The sequence below is a fragment of the Rhinoderma darwinii genome, chromosome 5 (genome assembly GCF_050947455.1).
Source record: "Rhinoderma darwinii isolate aRhiDar2 chromosome 5, aRhiDar2.hap1, whole genome shotgun sequence".
NCBI classification, from domain to species: Eukaryota; Metazoa; Chordata; class Amphibia; order Anura; family Rhinodermatidae; genus Rhinoderma; species Rhinoderma darwinii.
The window spans coordinates 52,466,682-52,491,488 of NC_134691.1; the positions used below are offsets into that span (position 1 = coordinate 52,466,682).

General features: G+C 41.5%; 1 protein-coding gene across 4 annotated transcripts in view; it reads left to right on the top strand.

Moving 5' to 3' along the window:
* Positions 1–21,741, top strand: part of RIDA (reactive intermediate imine deaminase A) — a 29,337-nt gene extending 7,596 nt beyond the window's left edge. For all 4 annotated transcript variants that reach the window (XM_075825959.1, XM_075825961.1, XM_075825960.1 and 1 more), the window contains 5 exons: positions 13,176–13,281; positions 14,635–14,689; positions 16,236–16,304; positions 17,418–17,473; positions 20,789–21,741. In XM_075825959.1, the coding sequence (XP_075682074.1) occupies positions 13,176–13,281; positions 14,635–14,689; positions 16,236–16,304; positions 17,418–17,473; positions 20,789–20,857 (355 nt within the window). In that variant the 3' untranslated portion in view covers positions 20,858–21,741. The remainder of the gene's footprint in view (positions 1–13,175; positions 13,282–14,634; positions 14,690–16,235; positions 16,305–17,417; positions 17,474–20,788) is intronic.
* The last annotated feature ends 3,066 nt before the right edge of the window (positions 21,742–24,807 follow it).

The window sequence follows — 24,807 nt, forward strand, 5'->3', positions numbered from 1 at the left end:
CCCATTCAAATGAATGGGCAGATGTTTGCCAACGCTTTCAAGCACTATTTTCGGCCGTAATTCCAGGCGTAAAACGCCTGAATTACGTCCGTAAATAGTGCGTGTGAACCCAGCCTTATATTCGACTGCCTCTTCTGTACTTGTTGTTTAATAAAAACAGATTTGATTTAAAAAACAATATGGCCAAATTTTAGTGTCCACCTGGATCCCTCGCGGTTCTACTGAACCAAACTTAGATCGCTGTATGGTGTTATGGTGATCTGACTTCAGTTCTGTAGAACCAATTGTGGGGGGGGTCTAGGTCCTGCAGTGGTAATGAAAACATTAAAACGCATCTGATACCGGCCTTTATGAGCATTTAACTGGTCTTACATTTCCAATAATAAGTGTATACTAGGGAATTGCTATTAGTGGGGTTTTCCCACAAACCCATATCCCGATACATGTGTGATCGCTGGGACACCCAGCGATGAGAAGAATGGGGGGCCAGAAGTCCCCCGTAGTGTTCCATGAGAATGGAGAACTGGTGCGCATACTTGACCAGCTCTATTAATTTCTATGGGACTTTCGCAATCACTGTCTCCAGCAGCTCCATAGAAATGAATAGAGTGCTGGTCGAGCATGCGCACTAGCTCTCCATTTTTATGAAGCACTTCGGGGAACTTTCGGTTCCCCATTCTCATCGCTGGGGGTCCCAGCAATCAGACCCCCATCAATCACACTTGTATCACACATCCTATGGTTATGGCATATGTGTGTTTTGTGGGAAAACCTCTTTAATCTAATTCCCTAATCTATAACTGTAGATTCTCCAAGGGTGCACCTAAAGGTCAGAGGAATTAACCAACCCTAAATGTTCTGTTATTTATTTACTTTGCATGTGATGTTCCTGTGTGACTTAACCCCTTGAGTACCCAGCTCATTTTGGCCTTGAGGACCAGACCCATTTTTTCAAATCTGACATGTGTCACTTTATGTGGTAATAACTCCGGAATGCTTTTACCTATCCAATTGATTCTGAGATTGTTTTCTCGTGACATATTGTACTTTAGGTTAGTGAAAAAATTTTGTCGATAAATTTATTGCTTATTTGTGAAAAACACCAAAATTTAGAGAAAATATGAAGAAATTATGATTTTTCACATTTTAAATCTATCTGCTTGTAAAACAGATAGTAATACCACACAAAATAGTTACTATTTCACATTTCCCATATGTCTACTTTATGTTTGCATCGTTTTTTTAACATCCTTTTATTTTTCTACGACGTTACAAGGCTTAGAACTTTAGCAGCAATTTCTCAAATTTTCAATAAAATTTCAAAAGGCTATTTTTACAGGGGCCAGTTCAGTTCTGAAGTGGTTTTGAGTGCCCTATATATTAGAAACCCCCATAAAACACCCCATTTTGAAAACTGCACCCCTCAAAGTATTCAAAACAGCATTCAGAAAGTGTTTCAACCCTTTAGGCGTCTTACAGGAATTGAAGGAAAGTAGAGCTGAAATTTGAAAATTTCATTTTTTTTTACAAAATTCATTTGTAATACATTTTTTTCTGTACCACAGAAGGTTTTACCTGAGAAACGCAACTCAATATTTATTGCCCAGATTCTGCAGTTTTTAGAAATATCCCACATGTGGCCCTAGTGTGATAATGGACTGAAACACAGGCCTCAGAAGCAAAGGAGCACCTAGTGGATTTTGGGGCCTGCTTTTTTTAGAATATATTTTAGGCACTATGTCAGGTTTGAAAAGGTCTTGTGGTGTCAAAACAGTGGAAACACCCAAAAGTGACCCTATTTTTTAAACTACACCCCTCAGGGAATTTATCTAGGGGTATAGTTAGCATTTTGACCCCACAGGTATTTTGCTATGTTTATTGGAGTTAGTCTGTGAAAATGAAAATCTACTTTTTTTCTGGAAAAACGTAGAAATTTCGAATTTTTGCAAGGAATAAAGGACAAAAAGCACCCTAACATTTGTAAAGCAATTTCTCCCGATTACGGCAATACCCAATATGTGGTAATAAACTGTTGTTTGGACCCACAGCAGGGCTCAGAAGGGAAGGAACGCCATTTGGATTTTGGAGTGCTGATTTTACTGGAATGGTTTTCGGTGCCGTGTTATGTTTGCAATGCCCTGGAGGGACCTAAACAGTGGAAACCCCCCAAAAGTGACCCCATTTTGGAAACTATACCCCTCAAGGAATTTTTCTAGTGGTATAGTTAGCATTTTGACCCCACAGGTTTTTCGCTGCATTTATTGCAATTAGTCTGTGAAGATGAAAATATACTTTTTTTTCTGAAAAACGTAGAAATTTCGAATTTTTGCAAGGAATAAAGGACAAAAAGCACCCCAACATTTGTAAAGCAATTTCTCCCGATTACGGCAATACCCCATATGTGGTCATAAACTGTTGTTTGGACCCACAGCAGGGCTCAGAAGGGAAGGAACGCCATTTGGATTTTGGAGTGCTGATTTTACTGGAATGGTTTTCGGTGCCGTGTTATGTTTGCAATGCCCTGGAGGGACCTAAACAGTGGAAACGCCCCAAAAGTGACCCCATTTTGGAAACTATACCCCTCAAGGAATTTTTCTAGCGGTATAGTTAGCATTTTGACCCCACAGGTTTTTCGCTGCATTTATTGGAATTAGTCTGTGAAGATGAAAATATACTTTTTTTTCTGAAAAACGTAGAAATTTCGAATTTTTGCAAGGAATAAAGGACAAAAAGCACCCCAACATTTGTAAAGCAATTTCTCCCGATTACGGCAATACCCCATATGTGGTAATAAACTGTTGTTTGGACCCACAGCAGGGCTCAGAAGGGAAGGAACGCCATTTGGATTTTGGAGTGCTGATTTTACTGGAATGGTTTTCGGTGCCGTGTTATGTTTGCAATGCCCTGGAGGGACCTAAACAGTGGAAACCCCCCAAAAGTGACCCCATTTTGGAAACTATACCCCTCAAGGAATTTTTCTAGCGGTATAGTTAGCATTTTGACCCCACAGGTTTTTCGCTGCATTTATTGAAATTAGTCTGTGAAGATGAAAATATACTTTTTTTCTGAAAAAACATAGAATTTTCACATTTTTACAAGGAAAAAGGGAGAAAAAGCACCCCAACATTTGTAAAGCAATTTCTCCTGATTACGGAAATACCCCATATGTGGTCATAAACTTCTGCTCAGAAGGGAAGGAGCACCATTTGGATTTTGGAGCGCAGATTTTGCTGGAATGGTTTTCAGGCGCCATGTTGCATTTGAAGAGCCCCTGAGGTATTAGTACAGTGGAAACCCCCAAGAAGTGACCCCATTTTGGAAACTACACCCATTGAGGATTTTGTTTTAGGGGTGTAGTGAGCATTTGGACTCCACAGATGTTTCATAGAAGTCATAAACATTGGGCAGTGAAAGTGAAAATTTGCATTTTTTCCAATAAAAAGTTGATTAAGCCCCAAACTTTTCATTTATACAAGGGGCAATAGGAGAAAGAGCACTGCTCAATTTGTTACCCATTTTCTCTTGATTACAGCAATACCCCATATGTGGCTGTAAACTGCTATATGTGCACATGGCAAGGGTCAGAAAGGAGGGAGCACCATTTGGTTTTTGATCACAGATTCTGCTGGAATATTTTTCAGGCATCATATTGTGTTTTCAGAGCCCATGAGGTACCAATATAGAGGAAACTCACAAGATGTGACCCAATTAAGAAAACGACACCGCTCAAGGTATTCATCTAGTGGTATAGTGAGAAATTTTACTTTTCAGATTAGGAATTAAAACAAAATTGGTAGAATTTTAATTTTTATTTATTTTACAAACGCGTGGGTTTGATGAAACATTTTGGGGATGTATCAAGCACCAATGAGAAAAAAAAGAACTCACAATTCATTCATTTTTTTTTCCTGTGTTCATTGATACCCTATATAGGACCTTTTTGTATTGAGGCACACGGTGAGGCCCGGAAGTGAAGGTGTACCATGAGCCTCTTCAAGGCCTAGTTTTTGCTTGTGTGATTTTGGGCCACCATGGTGGTATTCATCTAGGGGTATAATGATTTTTTGTTTTGTTTTATATATCCAATTGGTGCACAAGTGGACAATTTTTAAATGAAGGTGACATAAAATTTAAGATGAAGTTTATATGGACATCCTGAAAATGGCATGAAAAAAATTAGTAGTCCACTGAAGAATGGTAAATTCTGAAACATTCTTTCATGCAAAGCCCTGGTTTGGAGGGGCAAGTGCTGCATTGATATATTGTATCCTTTCGGATACCCCTCTTCGCGCACACGCGACATCGTTTTTGTGGATGGCTCTTTTTTTCGGTTGGGGGGACTTCACTGGGGAAGTGCTGGCCAGGGACAATTCTATTTGCCTCACTTCCTGAAGCCCTGCTACTCGCTCCTTCCCCTTGGTCTTTAAAAATTAATTTTTTAATTACTTTTTCAAGGTACTCGAGGTACCTAGAACGATTGCCAGCACTTCGGTACAAAATAAAAGAATTGAGGAGGGCCATTTCAATTAAATATACGGACAGTTTTTTGTACCATACTTTCGTCTTTCGCATGGCACAGTATGGCTTCATTAGTTGATCTCCCAAATCCACCCCTCCCATATGCTTGTTGTAGGCCTGTATGCATACAGGCTTTGAAACAGTGGTGCTTGTTCCACGCACTGAAACTGGGCTTGTGGTGTTGCCATGCATGGTGGAGAGCATGAGGACCTCTTTTTTGTCCCTGAATTTTACCAGGAGCACATTTTCATCATATCGTGCCCTGGTTTCGCCAACTGACAGTTTCTCAGCAAGAAAAGGCTTTGGGAGGTATTTTAGATTCCTGCGAGCAGTGCCACAGGCCATTGTTTTCCTTTCAACAAGGCACTTAAAAAGCGGAACGCTGGTATAAAAGTTGTCGAGGTATAGGTGGTACCCCTTATCCATCAGAGGATGCAGCAGGTCCCACACTATTTTACCGTTTGTGCCAAGAACTGGGGGGCACTCTGGGGGACTAATCTGTTTGTCTTTCCCCTCGTACACACGAAAGGAGTGTGTGTATCCAGACTGGCTCTCGGACAGTTTATATATTTTTATGCCATATCTGGCTCTTTTGTTTGGCAAGTATTGTCGGAAATGAAGCCGTCCTTTGAAATGGACTAACGATTCATCAATGGCTATGTTTTTTTCAGGAACATAAACTTCTGCAAAAACCAAATTAAAATATGTGATGATGGGCCTAATTTTGAACAGCCTATCAAAATTTGGATGATCCGGGGGGGGGCACTGCTCATTGTCAGCAAAGTGCAAAAACTTTAAAAGGGCCTCAAAACGTTTTCGCGGCATCACAGCACGGAATACAGGTGTATCGTACAAAATATCTGTGGACCAATACGATTTGATGGTGGGCTTTTTTACAAGGCCCATGTGGAGCAAGAGCCCCCAGAAGGTTGCAATTTCATTTGCATTGGTTGGGTGCCAAGCTTGGGTTCTGGCATAATGGGATGTCGGATTTTTGCCTAAGAATTGTTGTGCATATAAATTTGTTTGCACAACCATTAGGTCAACTAAAGTATCCGAAAAAAAACATTTAAAAAAATCTATTTCCTGAAAGTCAGTTGGATTTATTTTTATGCCAGGGGCAGAGGTAAACGCAGGAATTTCAGGTGTGTAAGAGGTAGGCGGTAGCCATATGGGGTCACTGGTGCTGGGGTCACTGGTGCTGGGGTCACTTGTGCTGGGCTCATTCGGATCACTAGCCCTGCTTCGTTTCTGAGGGGGTTCCTCATCACTGGAGGAGGATAACACAAACTCAGATCCACCCTCACTGGCGCGATCTGTATCTGAACATAAAATGGCATATGCCTCCTCCACGCTAAATAGACGAGACATTACGGGTGTGTAATAACACTGCACTAACCCTGACGTGCAAAACTAAATTCCTGAACAGTATTGGCGAAGAAACTGTGACGTGCAAAAGTAGCACACAAAATTACTACTAAATTACTAAAACTTTTTTTGTATTTTTTTTTTTTGTTTTTTTTTTTTTTTTATATTTTTTTTATGAAGAACTAAAGGATAGGGCAGTAAAGAGGGCTGATGGGCACTAAAGGGGGCTAATATACTGATGGGCACTAAAGAAAAGTATTATATAGGTTTGATTGTTACTAGGGAGGACTGATGGGCACTATAATGAGCAGCAAAGGGGGCTGGTGGGCACTAAAGATTGCTGGTGGGCACTAAAATGGCTGGTGGGTACTAAAGATGGCTGGTGGGCACTGGAGAGGGCTGCTGGGCACTAAAGGGGGCTAATATACTGATGGGCACTAAAGAAGAGTATTATATAGGTTTGATTGTTACTAGGGAGGACTGATGGGCACTATAATGAGCAGCAAAGGGGGCTGGTGGGCACTAAAGATTGCTGGTGGGCACTAAAATGGCTGGTGGGTACTAAAGATGGCTGGTGGGCACTGGAGAGGGCTGCTGGGCCCTAATGGGCACTAAAGAATATTATTAGTTATATTCTGAGGGATGATGGGCACTATAAAGGGCAGATGGGAACTATAAATGGCAGATGGGCACTATAAAGGGCAGATGGGCACTAAAAAAACGCTGTTTTTCCACTGTTTTCAACTGTAGTTCTGTCACTCTCCGATCTCCTCACAGTTCTCACAGAAATGAGGAGATCAGAGACGCTGACAGGAGCTTTCTCCGGTTTCCTACGTCATAGATAGCTGTCATTGGTCAGTCTCTAAAGACTGACCAATCACAGCAATCGCCGACATCGGGGCATGCAGATCTGTCCCCAGCACGGCAACAGAGGCGGTCAGCTATCACTGACAGCTGCCGCCATGTCGCTATCACTTTGTGATTTCACAGAGTGACAGTTTGATCCTTCGACGTAATAGTACGGCGAAGGTACGCTGGCATATGCGGCCAGCGACGTACTATTACGGCGAAGGTACGCAAGGGGTTAAGGACACGGCCTATTTTGGCCTTCTGGATGCGGTGATTATTTTTTTGTTTTTACCAATACATTACAAGAGCCATAACATTTTAATTTTTCCGTTTCCATAGCCGTATGAGGACTTGTTTTTTGCAGGCCATGTTGTTTTTTTCATTGTCACCAATTTGGGGTACATATGTATATTTTGTGTGGGATTTTGTTTTTACTCGTTCACTGTGCAGTATAGATGTCTGGTTAACTTTATTTGTGGGTCAGTACGACAATGGCGATACCAAATTTATATAGTTTTATCTACGTTTTACTGCTTTTGCACAATAAAAAGTCTTTAAAAAAATAATTTGTTTTGGTGTCTCCATATTCTGAGAGCCATAACTTCTTGATTTTGCAATCGATGAAGTTGTGTGAGGGCTTGTTTTTTTGCAGGACGAGCTGCAGTTTTCATTGGTACCATGGGGTGCATACATATTTTTTTTTCAATTCCATTTTTGTGGGATGTGACATTAACAAAAATCAGCAATTCTGGAATTTTTCACCCTTCGCATATCAGGGGGGGGGGGTTGATGGGATGACAGAGGGAGCCCCTTCCCTCTACCTTACTTAACCACTTGGATGATGCAGTCAGCATTGACCCCGGCACCTAGGCAGTTTAATGGCCGGGATCAGAATTCTATCCGATCCCAGCAGTTAGAGCGGGGTTAAGGCTGTATAATACATCCGGAACTGGGAATGACTGCTCGGTAAAGGAGCCATCACTGTGCTGTATTTTTATATTATTTTGTGGGAACTACATAGTTCCCATTATGTAAATGTACCTCGTGAGGCAGAAAAGAGTTAAGCGTTTGTTATATATAGTAGTAGTTTTATTTATTCTTATAGAAAAGAATCTTAAAGGAGTGGTCTTGTATAGAAAGTCAATTTTCAGATCTGTTATTTGAGTCCCTCCTTTGGGACATTCATCAGTTAGCCAATGCCTTTCTCCCTGGAGGACCCAGTATACCACAAATGGCCCATTGATTTATGTAATGCTCGATTTACCCTGTGGTGGGAATTTCCTGTGGTGGCTACCAGGTTCTTCCACAGATTGCAAATGATCGGTGGGGGTCCCAGCAAGCGTAATCCTATGATCAGCCTATTTTTGGGGAACGGTTCAATTAAGAAGGATTGTAAAAAACGGACAACTCCATTAAGGAGCTTATGTTATATTGCTCTCAAAACAGCAGTGTTGACTAAAATGCTCACAAAAAGCTAGCAGTGCGACCAAATACAAGTATTTTTTTAAAAAAAATGGTTTGGATCCATTTATTTTGGAGATAAATTTTCTACAGCGTCCTATTGTTTTAGTTTGCCCCTGGACATGTTGGGTTCCACTTGCACACTTGTTCTCACCAATAAGTGAGACAATCCCCTGGATGGGTTCCCAGGAGTGCACATAGCCCAACCACCTCAGTCAGTCCCCATAGAAATTAATCGGACAATACTATTCAACTGATATCTTTCCGTGCACACCCGAGCCCTTGTCTTGGGACTGAACGTAAAATAATTGTGGACGATAGTCATTCGGATCCTCACATGTTGCACGTGACTACTAATGTGAATTCGCCCAGTGTGCCATTCACAATGGCATAGTAGCAAATGGTTCGGAAACCTGGAGCAGTTAAGTGAATTCAGGCTAAAAGTCCCACCACTGATCGGAAGATTGAGCATAAAGCCAGAGATCTGGGAAAATGTTAGTTATTTACTTTAATGTGATAAAACATAGTGCTTTATAATTGACATAAATATGATAGAAATTAAGGGGTGAGATGGTAAAAAAAACAAACCTCTTTTTAAGTGAAACTCTACATTTAAACAACTATATAACCAATCATCAGTTAGACTCTGTTCACACTGGCATAATGGATGCTCTTCACTTATATCAGCGTTTTTTGTTTTTTTTTGTTTTTTTTCATCTAGTCCTAATAAATGACAATTTCAGCTTTCCTACTGTACACTTGCATTGTAGGAACTAGCTCCGCTCCATATGACTTTGTGAACCAGCATCTGATCCTGATAATTAAGTCGTATATCTTTTACCTCCGGCCAGGGGCATGACGACCTTTAAACTGCCTGTAAATAAGTAAAACAATATCCGAGGGGAGTTTCCTTGTCTGTCCAGTCAGACTGGAGTCCTCCGGCGTCCCCCACCACCGTTCTCTCTGCCCTAGTGCTGACGCACTGCGTTTCTCTGTGACACTACAGTTACTTTTCTAAATTGATGAAATGGTTAATGCAATAACCTTTTATAAGTGACAGATATCGGGGGTAATTATTAACTTTTTGTTGCTGAGTAATCATATATTAAAAGGTTGATCCGTCTAAAAATGTATACTGAAAATTTACCCGCCAGCAAAAGTAAAACTTTCAAGAGTTTTCAGGTTTACGTAATTAATGTAGAATCCCTGTATAATGAAAAGTTATACGATGTCCTAATATTTGTGTTTCATGTTTTCTGCTTAGTCAGTGAATGCTGTCAGCTAAAAAGTGGATACAAATCTATCCAGTCTAGACCATGCTCTGTGAGCTATATAGACTGGACTCCATACTGATACCTTGTAGCAAACTACCTGCTGCTTATAGATTTAGCTCAGTGTTTCCCTAGACTGGATACAATTGTATCCACTTCTCCGCTGAGAGCAGGACCAGGTATGTACTATTTTCCAGCCTCTAAAATGTTCTTAGTAAAAATAATATATTTACGGATTGCTTGTTAGATTTTAAAGCGGCTCGGTCACCAGATTCTCAAATCCCTATCTCCTATTGCATGTGATCGGCGCTGCAATGTAGAGAACAGTAACTGTTTTTTTTTTTTGTTTTTTTTTTGAAAAACGTTCATTTTTGGCCAAGTTGAGCTATTTTTTATATATATATATATATATATATATATATATATATACAAATGAGCTTTGAAATGGACAACTGGGCGTGTTTTTTTTTCGTATGTCCAACTGGGTGTGTATTGTGTTTTTAACTGGGCGTGTTTACGTGTGTGACGCTGACCAATCCGTGACCAGTCGGCGTCATACACTCCTCTCCATTCATTTACAAGCAGCATCTGTTCTTACTAGAACGATGTGCAGCCACATACACAAGTGTCCTGATAATGAATACACATGACCTCCAGCCTGGACGTCATGTGTATTCAGAATCCTGACACTTCTGAATCTTTTCTGTGAGATTTCCAGCAAGGGAAACGAAATCTCGTTTACCTCGTAATCTCGCGAGATTACGCGTGGCTTGCTGGAATCTCACAGAAAAGATTCAGAAGTGTCAGGATTCTGAGTACACATGACGTCCAGACTGGAGGTCATGTGTATTCATTATCAGGACACTTGTGTATGTGGCTGCACATCGTTCTAGTAAGAACACTATGTGCTGTGTAAATGAATGGAGAGGAGTGCATGATGCTGATTGGTCACTGATTCGTCAGCATCATACACTTCTAGTCACAACTCCCAGTTAGTAAAACAAGTAAACACGCCCAGTTAAAAACACAATACACGCCCAGTTGGACATACGAAAAAAACCACGCCCAGTTGTCCATTAGAAAACCTCATTTGCATAAATATAAAATAGCTCATAACTTGGCCAAAAATGAACGTTTTTAAAAAAAACAAAACGTTACTGTTATCTACATTGCAGCGCCGATCACATGCAATAGGAGATAGGGATTTGATCATCTGGTGACAGAGCCTCTTTAAGTCATTTCACACACCATTATCACATTTCACCACATACAGCTCTGTGCATGAGCCGTACCGATCTAGTACCAAGGATCGCTATACGGCTCATGATTGTGCGGCCAAAGATCGCTGTCGCCCCCTGCCTGCATCGCAGGAAATTAAAATTAAAGGGGTTTTCCCATCAGGGACATCCATGAAATCCACAGGAACCCCGTTGTAGCTTTTTCTGCTGCAGCTGCCTCCCAGCCACCACCGGACTATATGATTGGGAGTACGAAAAAAGCGTAGCTTGCTGAGCTATTTCCGTAGCTATCATTCAGTTCCATGGGACTTGCGCAGCAGCAACTTGCAGGTCACAAAGCGACTACATTGACTATCGTTACCAGTGATACAGGCAGAGCGACACCGTGATCTTTGGCCGCACGCCTTGTTTTGTGGCAAAAATCGCTGTGTAGCCCTAGCCTTAAACTCTCCCTTCAACAGTTGTATTTCCAGATAATATACATTTACATGCTGCACTTTCTCCCTTGATTACACATATTAACTATTTCCCTACATTGCTTTGGGTACTTCTCCTTTTCATTGTAGATTAGCAGCAGTAGTGATCATGAGTGAGTACTTATCCGTATCACTGAACACCTAACCACCTCAGGACTCCGATAACAGAAACTGTTTAAGGCTCTATTGAAACGACAGGGTCCGAGTGTCTGACGATAAAAACGTCCGTTTTGGCCGTTTTGCATCAGTCTTCATTTCCGTTCCGGGCCGTGTTTATAACGGCCGATTTTGACATGTTTTGCAACAGTTTGTTTTTTTTCCCTGTTTTTTTTTTAAATGGATGAATTTTATTTGTCAAGTTTTTTTTTTTTTTTTTTTTTGTTTTTTTTTGCCACACACTTCTCTCTGTAGATAATGTCACACACTGCCCACTGTAGATACTGCCACAGCCCCCCTGTAGATACTGCCCTCTGTAGGTATTGCCACACACTGCCCTCTGTAGGTATTGCCACAGCCCTCTGTAGATAATGCCACACATTGCCCTCTGCAGATAATGCCACACAGCCCCCCTCTGCAGATAATGCCACACAGCCCCCTTGTACTTGGCACCCCTCGGCCTGTAGATAGCGCTACTGTAGGGGACCGCTCCAGGAGAAGTCCATATATGGACAGTGACGTCATTGACTTCTAAGGGAGCGGAATCACAGGCCACTGCGTCGCCCGCTGTCGCCAGGGATTCCGCCTGATATTACTGTCCATATAAGGATAGTGAAGTCAGGTACTTCTGGAGCAGAAACACCGGCCACCGTGCCAGGGATTCCGCTTCAGGATTAGGGGACCGCTCCAGGAGAAGTACCCGACGTCACTGTCCATATATGGACCGTGAAGCCAGGGACTTCTCCTGGAGCGGAACTCCTGGCCACAGCTTCGGCAACGCTGTGGCCGGGGATTAGGATTCCGCTCCTGCAGGGAGCAAAAAAAATCTCCTCCTTCTCACGAGCACTTCGCACTATGAGGAGAAGAGAACAAACGAGCGTCAGAAAGCACGTCCATCACTCGGATCACATCCAAGTGGCAGCTGTGCTTTACTCGGCCCCATAGACTTCTATGGGGGCCGGGAGAACGGGCCAGAATTGGGCATGTCCCAATTTTTGACGGCCCGGTTTACCGGGCCGTCAAAAAATTGGTCATGTGAATAACCCCATTTGGGGTCTATTGTTCCTACTGCGGCCGTGTGACAGACTTTTTTTGAATGTCCGCCACACAGCCGGGAATCCCAGTCGTGTGAATAGGGCCTAAGGGGATGTACAAAATTAGGAAAGAATGCCTGGTTTCTTCCAAAAAGCAGCACCACACCTGTCCACAGGTTGGGTGTGGTTCTGCAGCTTAGCTCTATTCCCCCGATGGTGCTGAGCTGTTATACCAGACACAACCCATAGAAAGGTCTGATATTTTTTTAATAATTTCCTTATCATGGATACACCCTTTAACAATGTGCATTGAATCTATGAGAAAATCTTCTGTGTGCCTCTGTCTGAAGTGAAAGATACAGCGTGGATCTGCTGCTGTATAAGGGATACATATGATATGGATCCCGAATATGGCCATGTGCACGAGGCCTTCATCCTGTAAACTCCAGCCCATCCAGGGCCCCCGACAATCTGTTTATACCAGCAGTGCTCAGTAAGCGCTTTGTATTTAGTGATCGGGAAGGCAGAGACTATCCTAAATCGCCTCTGCCTCCTCCACACTTTTCTCCGCCTGTAGCTGTACATATTTTGCCTCCATTTATAGATGTTAGGTGGTCTGCAAGTTTTTAGGGTTGTGTTTGCTTAGGGCAATAATGGCCTTGGTTCTGACAGCACCACTGTTGCACGCAAATTGAAAAAAGAAAGCACAATTGTAATACATTTTACTATTAAAAACCCTGTTTTGGTACATGTTTGGTAAAACATAAGTGTTGGGTAATGGACAGCTTGTGTTCTGTATTGCAGCCAAGCAGTGGTGGTGGATAAGACCGTGTACGTGTCTGGGCAGCTCGGGATGGATCCTGTAAGTGGACAGCTGGTGCCCGGCGGGGTTAAGCCTGAGGCAAAGCAGGTAAAGTACATTTTTTATTCTACTTGTTCACATGTTCATCAACATTAAAAATCTGATTACATTTTACAAGTCGACATGCCATATAACTGTGATCAGGGGGAGTCCTATGTGAATGCATTTAAAGGGGATGTATCATCAGAAAATGACATATTATTAAAATCAGGTTTTCAATATAAAAAAAATTGTTTTTTTGTTACTATCCATATAATAAAATGTTTTGCCGTTTTTACACTGGCCACTAGAGCAAACACAATAGTCTGACATTTGCTGTTTTCTGCAGCTGACTTGTAAGCTTCATTGAAAAGGTTAGGACATATGAGCAGGGTCATCTCATTATTAGCAGAGGGTGGGGGATTTAATGATCGCTGTATTGCTGGACACCTAGATGAGGCAGGATAGTAACACTATAAACGCATCTCTCCTGTTGGGGTCCTTTTACATCGGCCAATTATCGTGAAAACAAGCGTTCAGTTAGAAAATAAAAGTAACAAACCAACTAGCTTCCATCTACAACACTTTTCATTTTGATATTTTTTTTTCTATACTTTAATGGGGTTGCCTGGTAAGGGGATCTCCCACTTGGCACCCCCCTCTATTATTACCCACGTGCTCAGTTTATTTCAAGACATACCACTGATACACATACTGTAACCAGGGTTGCCGACCATACGTAAATTCCTGCACAGTCCGTAAAAATAAGGGTCTTTTTTCCAGTGTCCGTAAAAAAATAATAAACTGATGCGTCCGTGATTTTTTTTTTTGAAGTTCAATGAGTGTGTGTCAATTGTTGGGATTGTAATTTATCATTGGTTTAGAGGTCAACTGCTAATGTGTTCATATCACTATTCCGAGCTATGGACATATGTTACTTATCTTTGATTCATTATGGTTTTGTCCATAAAAAAAAAATGTTTGCAGTCTGTGATTTTTGGAGAAGTTGTTCTGAAAAAAATAAACCTATCATGTTGGCAACCTTGACTGTAATGAGCCGAGCACCTGTGTATCGCATGACCTGGACAAATGTCTATCCCCGGAAGTAAACAATGTAGTTTAGCCGTGAGGAATTGATACAGAAAGTATATTGGAAAATTGTACAGCTTTTAACTTTACAAAATAATATAACATTTATTTGCTGGAACTGTTATAACCCTTTAATCTTGTTTTATTTTAGTGAACTAGGTCATAGTGTAATGAATAGGAATTATTCTGCAGTCGGGATGATTCTCATCTGACATATTTAGCCTGTAGTTTGAGTCTGATATTGTTACAATGTTTAGAGAATATATAGCAAATTGTCTTTACAATATAAGGATAGTGCCATATAACCATTTATAATGTGTACATTGTTTCCAGGCATTGGTTAACATGGGTGAAATTCTTAAAGCAGCAGGATGTGATTACAGCAATGGTACGTATGTTCTCATGTACACGTGACTTTCTATATGGGACTTGTTCGTGTGTGTTTTTAATAAACGAGCTGTGGTCCACATAACTTGCTCATGGATGCAGATAACTTGTTTATGAGTAATCGATTTACTAAAACTGATCATGAAATGGATTGTCCTAAAAAACAGGAACCATTCTACTTTCTTGATCCTGATTCACACGAGCATTGAATACGTCCATGTGACGGCCAATCAAACAACAGCTGTCACACGGGCGCATGTTTTCAATGCGTCCGTTCACACGGCTGTTTTTCAATGGACTGTGTGAAGGGTCCATTGAAAAATAGAACCTGTCCTATTTTGTTCCGTTTTCACAGATCTGTCACGTTTTTCATGTCAGTTTCCCAACGCTCGTGTCAATCTAGCCTTATTTTCAAGTGCCCCCCCCCCCCTGCTGTAATTAATTTTTTTCTTAGACACCAACAGGGTAATTAACTGGTAAAATTTGCCTAAAATACTTGGCAAAGAAACAGTGCTTCATATCTTTATTATAGAGCGCTGTTCCTTATTAAAGGGGTTGGCTGTTTAAACTCCGATATCCCTCATAGGGATATGAAAATGGATTTTCTATAGAGGGGAGTCCTCTGTTCAGAATCCTCATCTCTAGGCCAGAGTGGACAGCGGTAACAAAGAGTGTCTCTATCTATGGAGGTCCTGAGTTACACAGACAACTCATTCATTTAATGTTGTGTAATGCTTGATTTCCCCTGTGGTGGCGCTGTAGGAAAATGTAACACTTCCTGCAAGGTTTTCCTACAGATTACAGCAGATAACTGCGGGTCCCAGTAGGAGAATACATTGTGATCAGGCTATTGTCAAGGGACCTTTCCAACAAGTAGGTTGTCCACTTTGGACAATCTCTATTTAAAGAGGATCCGTCACTAGTTTAGTAATGCCCTATCTCCTTGCTATTCTAATACGCGCTGTCACACTGAAAATTGGGTCCCAAAACATTTATTATTTTAAGTTATGAGTTTTGTTTTTTTCTAAATATGCAAATGAGGCCGCACTAGACAAGTGGGAGGTAACAGCAGCGATTCTCCTATGGGTGGAGCTACCTCACAGCCTCTGTCCTATCAGCATGAAGCTGCTTCACACAGTGTGAGAGACTGAGGCTGGAGGGAAGGGGGATCAATTCAAACAGTCATATCTCGGTTGAATACACAGTCAGGAATGGAAGCTGTATACTATATCATCACACTGTGTTGCTGGGCAGGAAAGGGGGAAACAGAAAACATTACACCGGCCAGAGTGAAAAGAAAGTCTCCTCCTATTTGGCTATTAGAGCAACATTACCATATTTAGAAAAATGCTCATAACTTTGCAAATAATAAACTTTTTTTAAAAAAAAACAAACACACTGTAGTTATCAGCAGCAAAGCGCCTATTAGATTAGTTACGAGATAGGGAATTAATAAACTAGTGACGGAAAGATTTTACTTTACATGCATCAACTGTATCGTCTAATCATTTTATAAAATATAGCAAATGTTCTGGTTTTTGTTTTAGTTGTGAAGACAACCGTGTTGTTGGCAGATATCAATGATTTTAATGACGTTAATGAAGTTTACAAGCAATGTAAGTATAGAGAAAGAAGTATTCATTTACAGATCATCATCCCCCATCATCTGCAGAGAGAAACCTAATAATACAAGTACAGTTCTAAAAGCACAACCATTAAACATAGCAGTAGCTCAATACAGTATGAGATAACTGGAGAACACAGCAGGATTCTCATGTACCCAAAATAGTTCCAGAGTCCGGATGTAACCGAATATTTCAGGTGACGAGTACCTGGATGTATAGCTAGTGGAAATTGTTGGTGTCGCAGGATTCTAGTACATAAGAATATGTGGACACCTTAACATCACCTCCATATATGTTTGCTTAAGATCTCATGCCAAAGAGTTACGCACATCCCTTGCCGCTATAACTACTTTTTTTTATCTGGGAAAGTGTTCTACTTTCAACCAAACTGCTTTGTAAACCCCTGACGAATATCTGATGTCGCCAGAGGAGGTAACATCTAGCCATACATTTCCAAAATGTAGTGTTATATGTTGGCCATTTAAATGAAGAGCTGACCATGTTATACATTGCCATGTTGGGTCCACCAGAGCTCTGTTAGCAGTTCTTCAGCATAAAGAGAGGGTTCTCGAGCAGTGTGTCTAAAGGGGAGTCCTCATGAAATTACCCCTTTAGGGCTAGTTCACACTGAGTATTTTGCCGCTGTTTTTGATGCAGTAGTCACGTCGGGAATCCGGTCCAAAAAACGCCCGACATTCCCCCCGCCCCCACCCCGTTGATTTCAATGGTAAAAACCGCTCGTGGGAAAAAGCGACATGCCCTTTCCTGGGCGTTTCCGTCTGTGTGACCTCTCATTGACATCAATGGGAGGCAGAGATCGCGTTCTTGCCCGCGGCACTCAATGGCCGCGGGTGGAAAACGTGGTGTGTTCTGCCGGCAGGTCAAAATCTGCCTCAAAATTCCTGACTGAATTTTAAAGCAGATTTTTTTTCTGCCTGTAAAAAAACTGTGAACAGGGCCTTAAGGTCCAAGCAATGTGCAGGCCAGTCATGTCCTTCCATTCCGCTGACATGTTGTGATATGTGGCTGTGCCACATTGAAAGCCGCTAATAGTTGTACTTTCTGAATGCTTGTCTTTACTGTAAGGATGCTTTATATTTACAGTTTTTAAGACTTGTTACCCAGCAAGAGCGGCTTACCAGGTTGTTGCTTTGCCAAGAGTAAGTGTGTTTTTTTTGTGTTTTTGTTTTTCGGTTATATTCATCTACACCCACTTCTACATTTCAACAGGATATAGATCCTAAAGACCATTCTTAGTCACATAGGAAAGTTCTCTGACCCGTGTGTGTATATATTTACCAAGGGCTATGGGGAATACACAGTTGGATAAAAATAAACAAAATAGGTAAATATAGAAATATACACTATTTTGCAACATTAAATGTAAAGCTTTTAAAATGGGAATGCTCTCATAGCAAGAAGGCCGATAGATTCTCTTTATAACCCATCCCTGGAGAATCTTATCACCTCTACTGACTTGTGTTTTAGTAAATGCTCTTCTTCCCCATAAAATAAGAATTCTGGAGCATCTTTTCATTGATATGGACATTGTGCTGTTCCTCTGTTATTCCTCCTACATATTTATTAATAAATTGGCAACAGGGTGTTACCAGTTGGGGGGTGTCTCTACATAGAATGACAATGTTCAATCAGTGCTGACCATGCCTGATTATGTAGGGTCACGCCTTCAACAGGAAAAACGGTAAGGCTGGGTTCACACGAGGTCATTACGTCCGTAATGGACGGAACGTATTTCGGCAGCAAGTCCCGGACCGAACACAGTGCAGGGAGCCGGGCTCCTAGCATCATAGTTATGTATGACGCTAGGAGTCCCTGCCTCTCCGTGGAACTACTGTCCCGTACTGAAAACATGATTACAGTACGGGACAGTTGTCCTGCAGAGAGGCAGGGACTCCTAGCATCGTACATAACTATGATGCTAGGAGCCCGGCTCCCTGCAGTGTGTTCGGTCCGGGACTTGCAGCCGAAATACGTTCCGTCCTTTACGGACGTAACATGCTTGTGTGAATCCAGCTTTACACCCAGTTGACAATTTATTCATAGGTAGGAGGAATAACAGGAACAGCACAACGCAGAGTTCTGAGAAAAGATACCCCAGAATTGTGACTTTATGGGGAATACAAATACTAACTATTATTTTGTTAAACCTTACATGCCTGTTTTAAAGGCCTGGCGAGAAATTTCCTGGAAGATGATGCATAGAGTATACTGAGTTTTCAACTTACATAAGGGAGGAAACACACAAAATATGATACTATAGATTTGTGTTTTAAAATTTCCACATTATACTGCAATTCAGTACTAGAAAGAAGTGCCAGATTTTCGGGATTATCAAATGTTGGATTAAAGAAATCCACTGTATTGTTTATAGAGTGCAATATCATAGCAAGTATTGGTAAGCCTGTTCTGTTTAGTAAGATGGCTGAAAAGCTTCGCAATGTGACTACAAGAATTGTGCACAGACCCTTTCTTCTTGACAGTTTACAGATCCTTCTCAATGAATTAGAATATCATCAAAAAGTTTATTTCCGTAATTCAGTTCAAAAAGTGAAACTCATATTATATAGATTCATTACACACAGACTGATCTATTTCCAGCATTTTTTTTATTTTAATGTTGATGATTATGGCCAACAGTTAATGAAAACCCAAAATTTAGTCTCTAAGAAAATTAGAATATTGGGTAAAAGTTGAAGATTGTAGACTCATGGTGTGACACTCTAATCAGCGAATCAACACAAAACACCTGCAAAAGTTTCCTAAGCCTTTAAATCATCCAATAGTCTGGTTCAGTAGCTACACAATCATGGGGAAGATGCTGACTTGACAGTTGTCCAGAAGACAGTCATTGACACCCTCCACAAGGAGGGGAAGCCACAAAAGGACATTGCTAAACAGGCTGGCTGTTCACAGAGTGCTGTATCCAAGCATATTAATGGCAAGTTGAGAGTAACGAAGAAGTGTGGTAGAAAAAGGTGCACAAGCAACAGGGATAAGCGCAGCCTTGAAAGGATTGTAAAGAAAAGGCTATTCAAGAATCTGGGGGAGATTCACAAGGAGTGGACGGCGGCTGGAGTCAGTGCTTCAAGAGCCACCACACACAGACGTATCCAGGACATGGGCTACAACTGTCACATTCCTTGAGACAACTTCAGAAGCGGCTTACCTGGGCTAAGGAGAAAAAGGACTGGTCTGCTGCTCAATGGTCCAAAGTCCTGTTTTCAGATGAAAGTACATTTTGCATTTCATTTGGAAATCAAGTTCCCAGAGTCTGGAGGAAGAGTGGAGAGGCATCAATACAAGTTGCTTGCGGTCCAGTGTGAAGTTTCCACAGTCAGTGATGGTTTGGGGGCCATGTCATCTGCTGGTGTTGGTTCACTGTGTTCTATCAAGTCCAGAGTCAGCGCAGCGTCTACCAGGAAATTTTAGAGCACTTCATGCTTCCCTCTGCTGACAAGCTTTATGGAGATGCTGATTTCATTTTCCAGCAGGACTTGGCACCTGCCCACACTGCCAAAAGTACCAATACCTGGTGTAATAACCACAGTATCACTGCGCTTGATTGGCCAGCAAACTTGCCTGATCCTAAACCCCATAGATTCTCTGAGACAAGATGCGACACCAGACCCAACAATGCAGACGAGCTGAAGGCCGCTATCAAAGCAACCTGGACTTCCATAACACCTCTGCAGTGCCACAGGCTGATCGCCTCCATGCCACGCCGCATTGATAACACCTAAGCAGTGCCACAGGCTGATCGCCGCCATGCCACGCCGCATTGATGCAGTAATTCATGCAAAAGGAGCCCCGACCAAGTATTGAGGGCATGTACTGTACATCGTTTTCAGTAGGCCAACATTTCGGTATTAAAAATCATTTTTGAAATTGGGCTTATTCTAGTTTTTGGAGACACTAAATTTTTGGTTTTCATTAACCGTTACCATAATCATCAACATTAAAATAAAAACATGCTGGAAATAGATCCCTCTGTGTGTAATGAATCTATATAATATGAGTTTCACTTTTTGAATTGAATTACTGAAATTAACTTTGTGATGATATTCTAATTCATTGAAAAGGACTAGTATTTGGGGGTTGACAAGATCCTCTAAAGATAAAGAATTTTAAATCTGGTCAGTGCTGAGGCATAATGGGAGCAGTGTTTCCTATACTAGAGCTTATGGACATTCTAGCGGGGGCCTCTTTGGACCGCTCTTTATAAACCATAGTCGGGAGCTGCTCAAAAAAGGGTGGCTACAGCCCTAGTGGACCTGGCTTGTCCGTGTATTACACGGTTGGCCATTGTAGGAGAAACGTAGTATTACATGCTGGTCATTTTAAATCAGAGGCCGCTGCAGGGGAATTTTATGTCCAGGTGACGAAAGTTGTTGTATCCTTACATAAATAATGACTCCGCTATAACATCTTTTATTGTTTTTTTTTCTTTCTGTAAGGGAGGAAGAGTAGAGATTGAAGCCGTCGCTGTACATGGACCTATCAACGAGGTTTCCAGTTGCCTATAAAGATAAATCACACAGAATTGTCTCTCTCCAAGCATTTTATAGAAACACTATGGGGGAAAATTACAATGTTCCTACACCAGTTTTCTGTCGTAGAAATATTGCAAACGGCCAAAAAGTATTGGCGACTTTTGGGCCGTTTCCTCCACTCGCACCACTTCATAATATAGTGGCTCAGTGGAAAGGGGCATGGCCTCCTGGCACACTTACTATAATTTATGCCAGAAATTGGCATAAATTATAGAGCAAATCTACACCTGTTTCTGGCTGGCGTAGATTTCATTCAGTGTTGCATGGACAGTCGAAGATGCAATACATTTATTAAAGCTAATCTCTGGTTACAGGACAAAATTTTAAATATGATGGTGTATATGGAGTAATATTACCTGGTGCCCTCCAGTTGCCCCCTCTGCCATGGATCCTCCGCTTTAGGGTTTTCTTTGTGCTGTCCCAAAATCGCTGCAGCACTTCCTAGACTGCGAGTCTGAGACACTCCCACTGTTCTCGGGTTGGCAAGAGCTGCTCATGTGAGCAGCTCTGTCCAGTCTGTGAACAGAGGGAGTGTCTTCCACTCAGTCTGAGAAGTGCTGTGGCCATTTTGAGAACCTAAAACAGCAGATCTACAGCATAGGTGGGCAACTGGAGAGCACCAGGTAATATTACTCCATATACCCCATCATATTTATAATTTTGTCCTGAGATCAGAGGGTCGCTTTAAGAGGCTTGCCTCATTTGTGGCATCTTACTATAGCTCGTCTTAATACATCTCCCCGTATTTACTGTACAATGGTTAAGACATTCCTAATGTTTATTGTCAGGATGTTTTCAGGACCTTGTTTGAACATCTGAGCTGTGGGTTAACAGGAATAAATTTTACTTTGCAAATACTTATGACTTCTTTTATTTTTGCACTTTTTGAATAAAAATACTAAAGCATCACTCCAGGCAAAACTGCTGCTCTGGTATTTTCTGTTTGGTGTTCTTTGTCATGGCATAACACGGTGTATCAGTTTTGCCTAATGTGTTCCTTTTACTGCCACAGTGGAAAAAAAAAAGTACTTACCATGATCCAGCACCAACAACAGGCATCCACCTATTACCCACCTGGGCACTGGGTGCAGACACTATAATGGTACAATAAGTGACTCTTCTTTTCTCCACATGAGTGTGATGAATGGTAACCAATTATAAAAGCATTTGTTACATTTCCAGACGACAAGGACAGATTTACATTGGTGCAAACTAATTGGATCATCAGCTGTAATGATTACTTAAAGAGGCTCTGTCACCACATTATAAGTGCCCTATCTTGTATCAAAAAGTATAAAGTCGGACGTGCAAGCAGACATGGTGACAAGGCAGTTGTGAGTAGGTATTCTGAGTCTCAAAATACCTACTCACAACTGCCTTGTCACCACGTCTGTTTGCACGTCCGATTTTATACTTTTTGATACTGAATAAATATAGGAATACATTCCTTTTTAAAACACTCCTACAGCGCTGGATCAAGTGTTTCCTTTTCCATTTGCTCTCCACCGTGGACCGTCGCGGAGATCCAAGCGAAGCTGGAGTGGAAGGCGTTGGTGGTGAGCTGGAGGTTTCCTCCCATTGTTTCATGCCCTATATTGTACATGATGTGATCGGCGCTGTAATGTAGATTACAGCAGTGTTTTTTATTTAGAAAAACAATCATTTTTGACAGAGTTATGACCTATATTAGCTTTATGCTAATGAGTTTCTCAATGGACAACTGGGCGTGTTTTACTATATGACCAAGTGGGCGTTGTACAGAGGAGTGTATGATGCTGACCAATCGGTGAGCAATCAGCGTCATGCACTTCTCTCCATTCATTTACACTGCAGATAGCGATATCGCTATGTGCAGTCACATAAACACACTATAATATTACTGTAGTGTTATGACAATGAATATACATTACCTCCAGCCGGGACGTGATGTGTATTCATTCTGCTGACCACTTCTGCAGCGTCTCTGTGAGTTACAGCACATGTGAATGACCGCTTACAGCGTAATCTCTCGCGACTACGCCTGCTATGCTGTAACTCGCAGAGAAGTGGTCAGGAGAATGAATACACGTCAAGTCCTGGCTGGAGGTAATGTATTTTCATTGTCATGACACTACAGTAATGTTATAGTGTGTTTATGTGGCTGCACATAGCAAGATAGCTATATCACTCCTCTATACAACGCCCACTTGGTCATCTAGTAAAACACGCCCAGTTGTCCATTGAGAAATCCATTAGCATAAAGCTAATATAGGTCATAACTCCGTCAAAAATTATCGTTTCTCTAAATAAAAAACTGCTGTAATCTACATTACATTACTGAACCTATTTTGAAGAAAAAAAGGTAGTAAACAAACCAGGTAGAACCTGACCTTGTTCAGTAGTATGCATTGCATTACCCACAGCACACACTTACTCAGCTGTATACCTGTATATATAAATGTGCTCCAGAACTGCAACCTTTCTTCACTATGGGACTACTTCAGGAGACGATGTTGTCTGATGTACATTCACGTCCAGGGGGCAGCCCTAGATTACCTCTAAAGGCCATGTTCACACAGCGTATTTTGTACACAGATTCTGACGCCTCGTTTATGTCACCAATTGCTTTTAATGGGAATCAGCGTCGTAGTTCACACGGCAGTAATTTTTCAGCTCGCTGAAACTAGTTCAGCGTTGCTGAAAAACAAAAGCTTCTTGCTCCATCTTGGATTGCGCGCCACAAATTCCCATTAAAGCAATGGGAAGCTGGAAAAATAGCCCGACTAGCTTGGTCGCTGTTTTTTGCACTAAAGAGCGCCGAAAACCGCGTCCAAAACGGCTTTCATATGAAAATTTGCTTCCAAAATAAGACTAGAAAACAAGCTAATTTTGGAGATGGTGTCAGCGACTGGTTTTTCAGCTTCTAAAAAAACTGTGTGAACATACCCTAACATTTCCTCAAGGAACCCCAACTGGTCAGGTCTTCAGGATTTCTTTAATCTTGCACAAGTGATTTAATTGAACGGACCCATTTACTTCCATTGAACGCAGACACCTTTCCATATCGCTACGGATGGGTGTCCGTGCCGAAGAAATGTTCAGAAAATTATGGAACATGTCCGTTCTTTTGCATTTTGCGGGCTGTGCTCCCATGCTTTGTATGGGAGCATGGCCGAAAAATGCGGGTGGCAGACGGCGGCTGGCCGTGCCCGCAATCGGAGCCGTTTGTTTCTGGCAAAGCTTAATACTGATTGGCACCCATGCGAATGGGGGACCGAGTCTAACTGCTCAGATGCTGCGGTTGCTAGTGACAGCGGCATCTAATAATTTTACCGCCTGGGATTGGAGTTGTCTCCAAACCCGGCCATATCAGGCGTGCGTCAGCTGTATGAAACAGCCGCCACGTATTGTGAATGGTGTAAATAGGTCTGCATAGGAGTTGCATATACAAAACTAGCATATTTTGTAATCAAGACTATTTGAAATATTGCATAATTTTTTATTTCAGATGAGTTAGAGCAGAAATAAATCTGATACAAAAGTGCACATAGCATTGAAATTGTCCTCTTCTGCCTAAGTCGTTAAACTTGGCCGAGTCCTCAAAATAAAAACATAGTATATTGTTAAATCGGAGAAAGTAAAGTGATAATAATTATGGCTACTATTACAGCTCCAACTCTGGTTGTCACCTAGTTATCCTAGCTTCATTCATTTACCATTTAGACCAGGACTACACTGAGACTTTTTGTAGCGCTACTGATCGATTTTAACTTTTGAGTGACAGTCCAAGATTGCATGCAACTCAATGTACTCATTTGGATTTCAGCTGTATCTCAATTTGGTCTAGGTGTAGCCCTGGCTTCCGAAGTTAAAAAAAACATTCAAAATTCCCGTGGGAGCTGTAAGGCAAGGTTCACACGGTGCATTCAACGTGTTTTTTTATT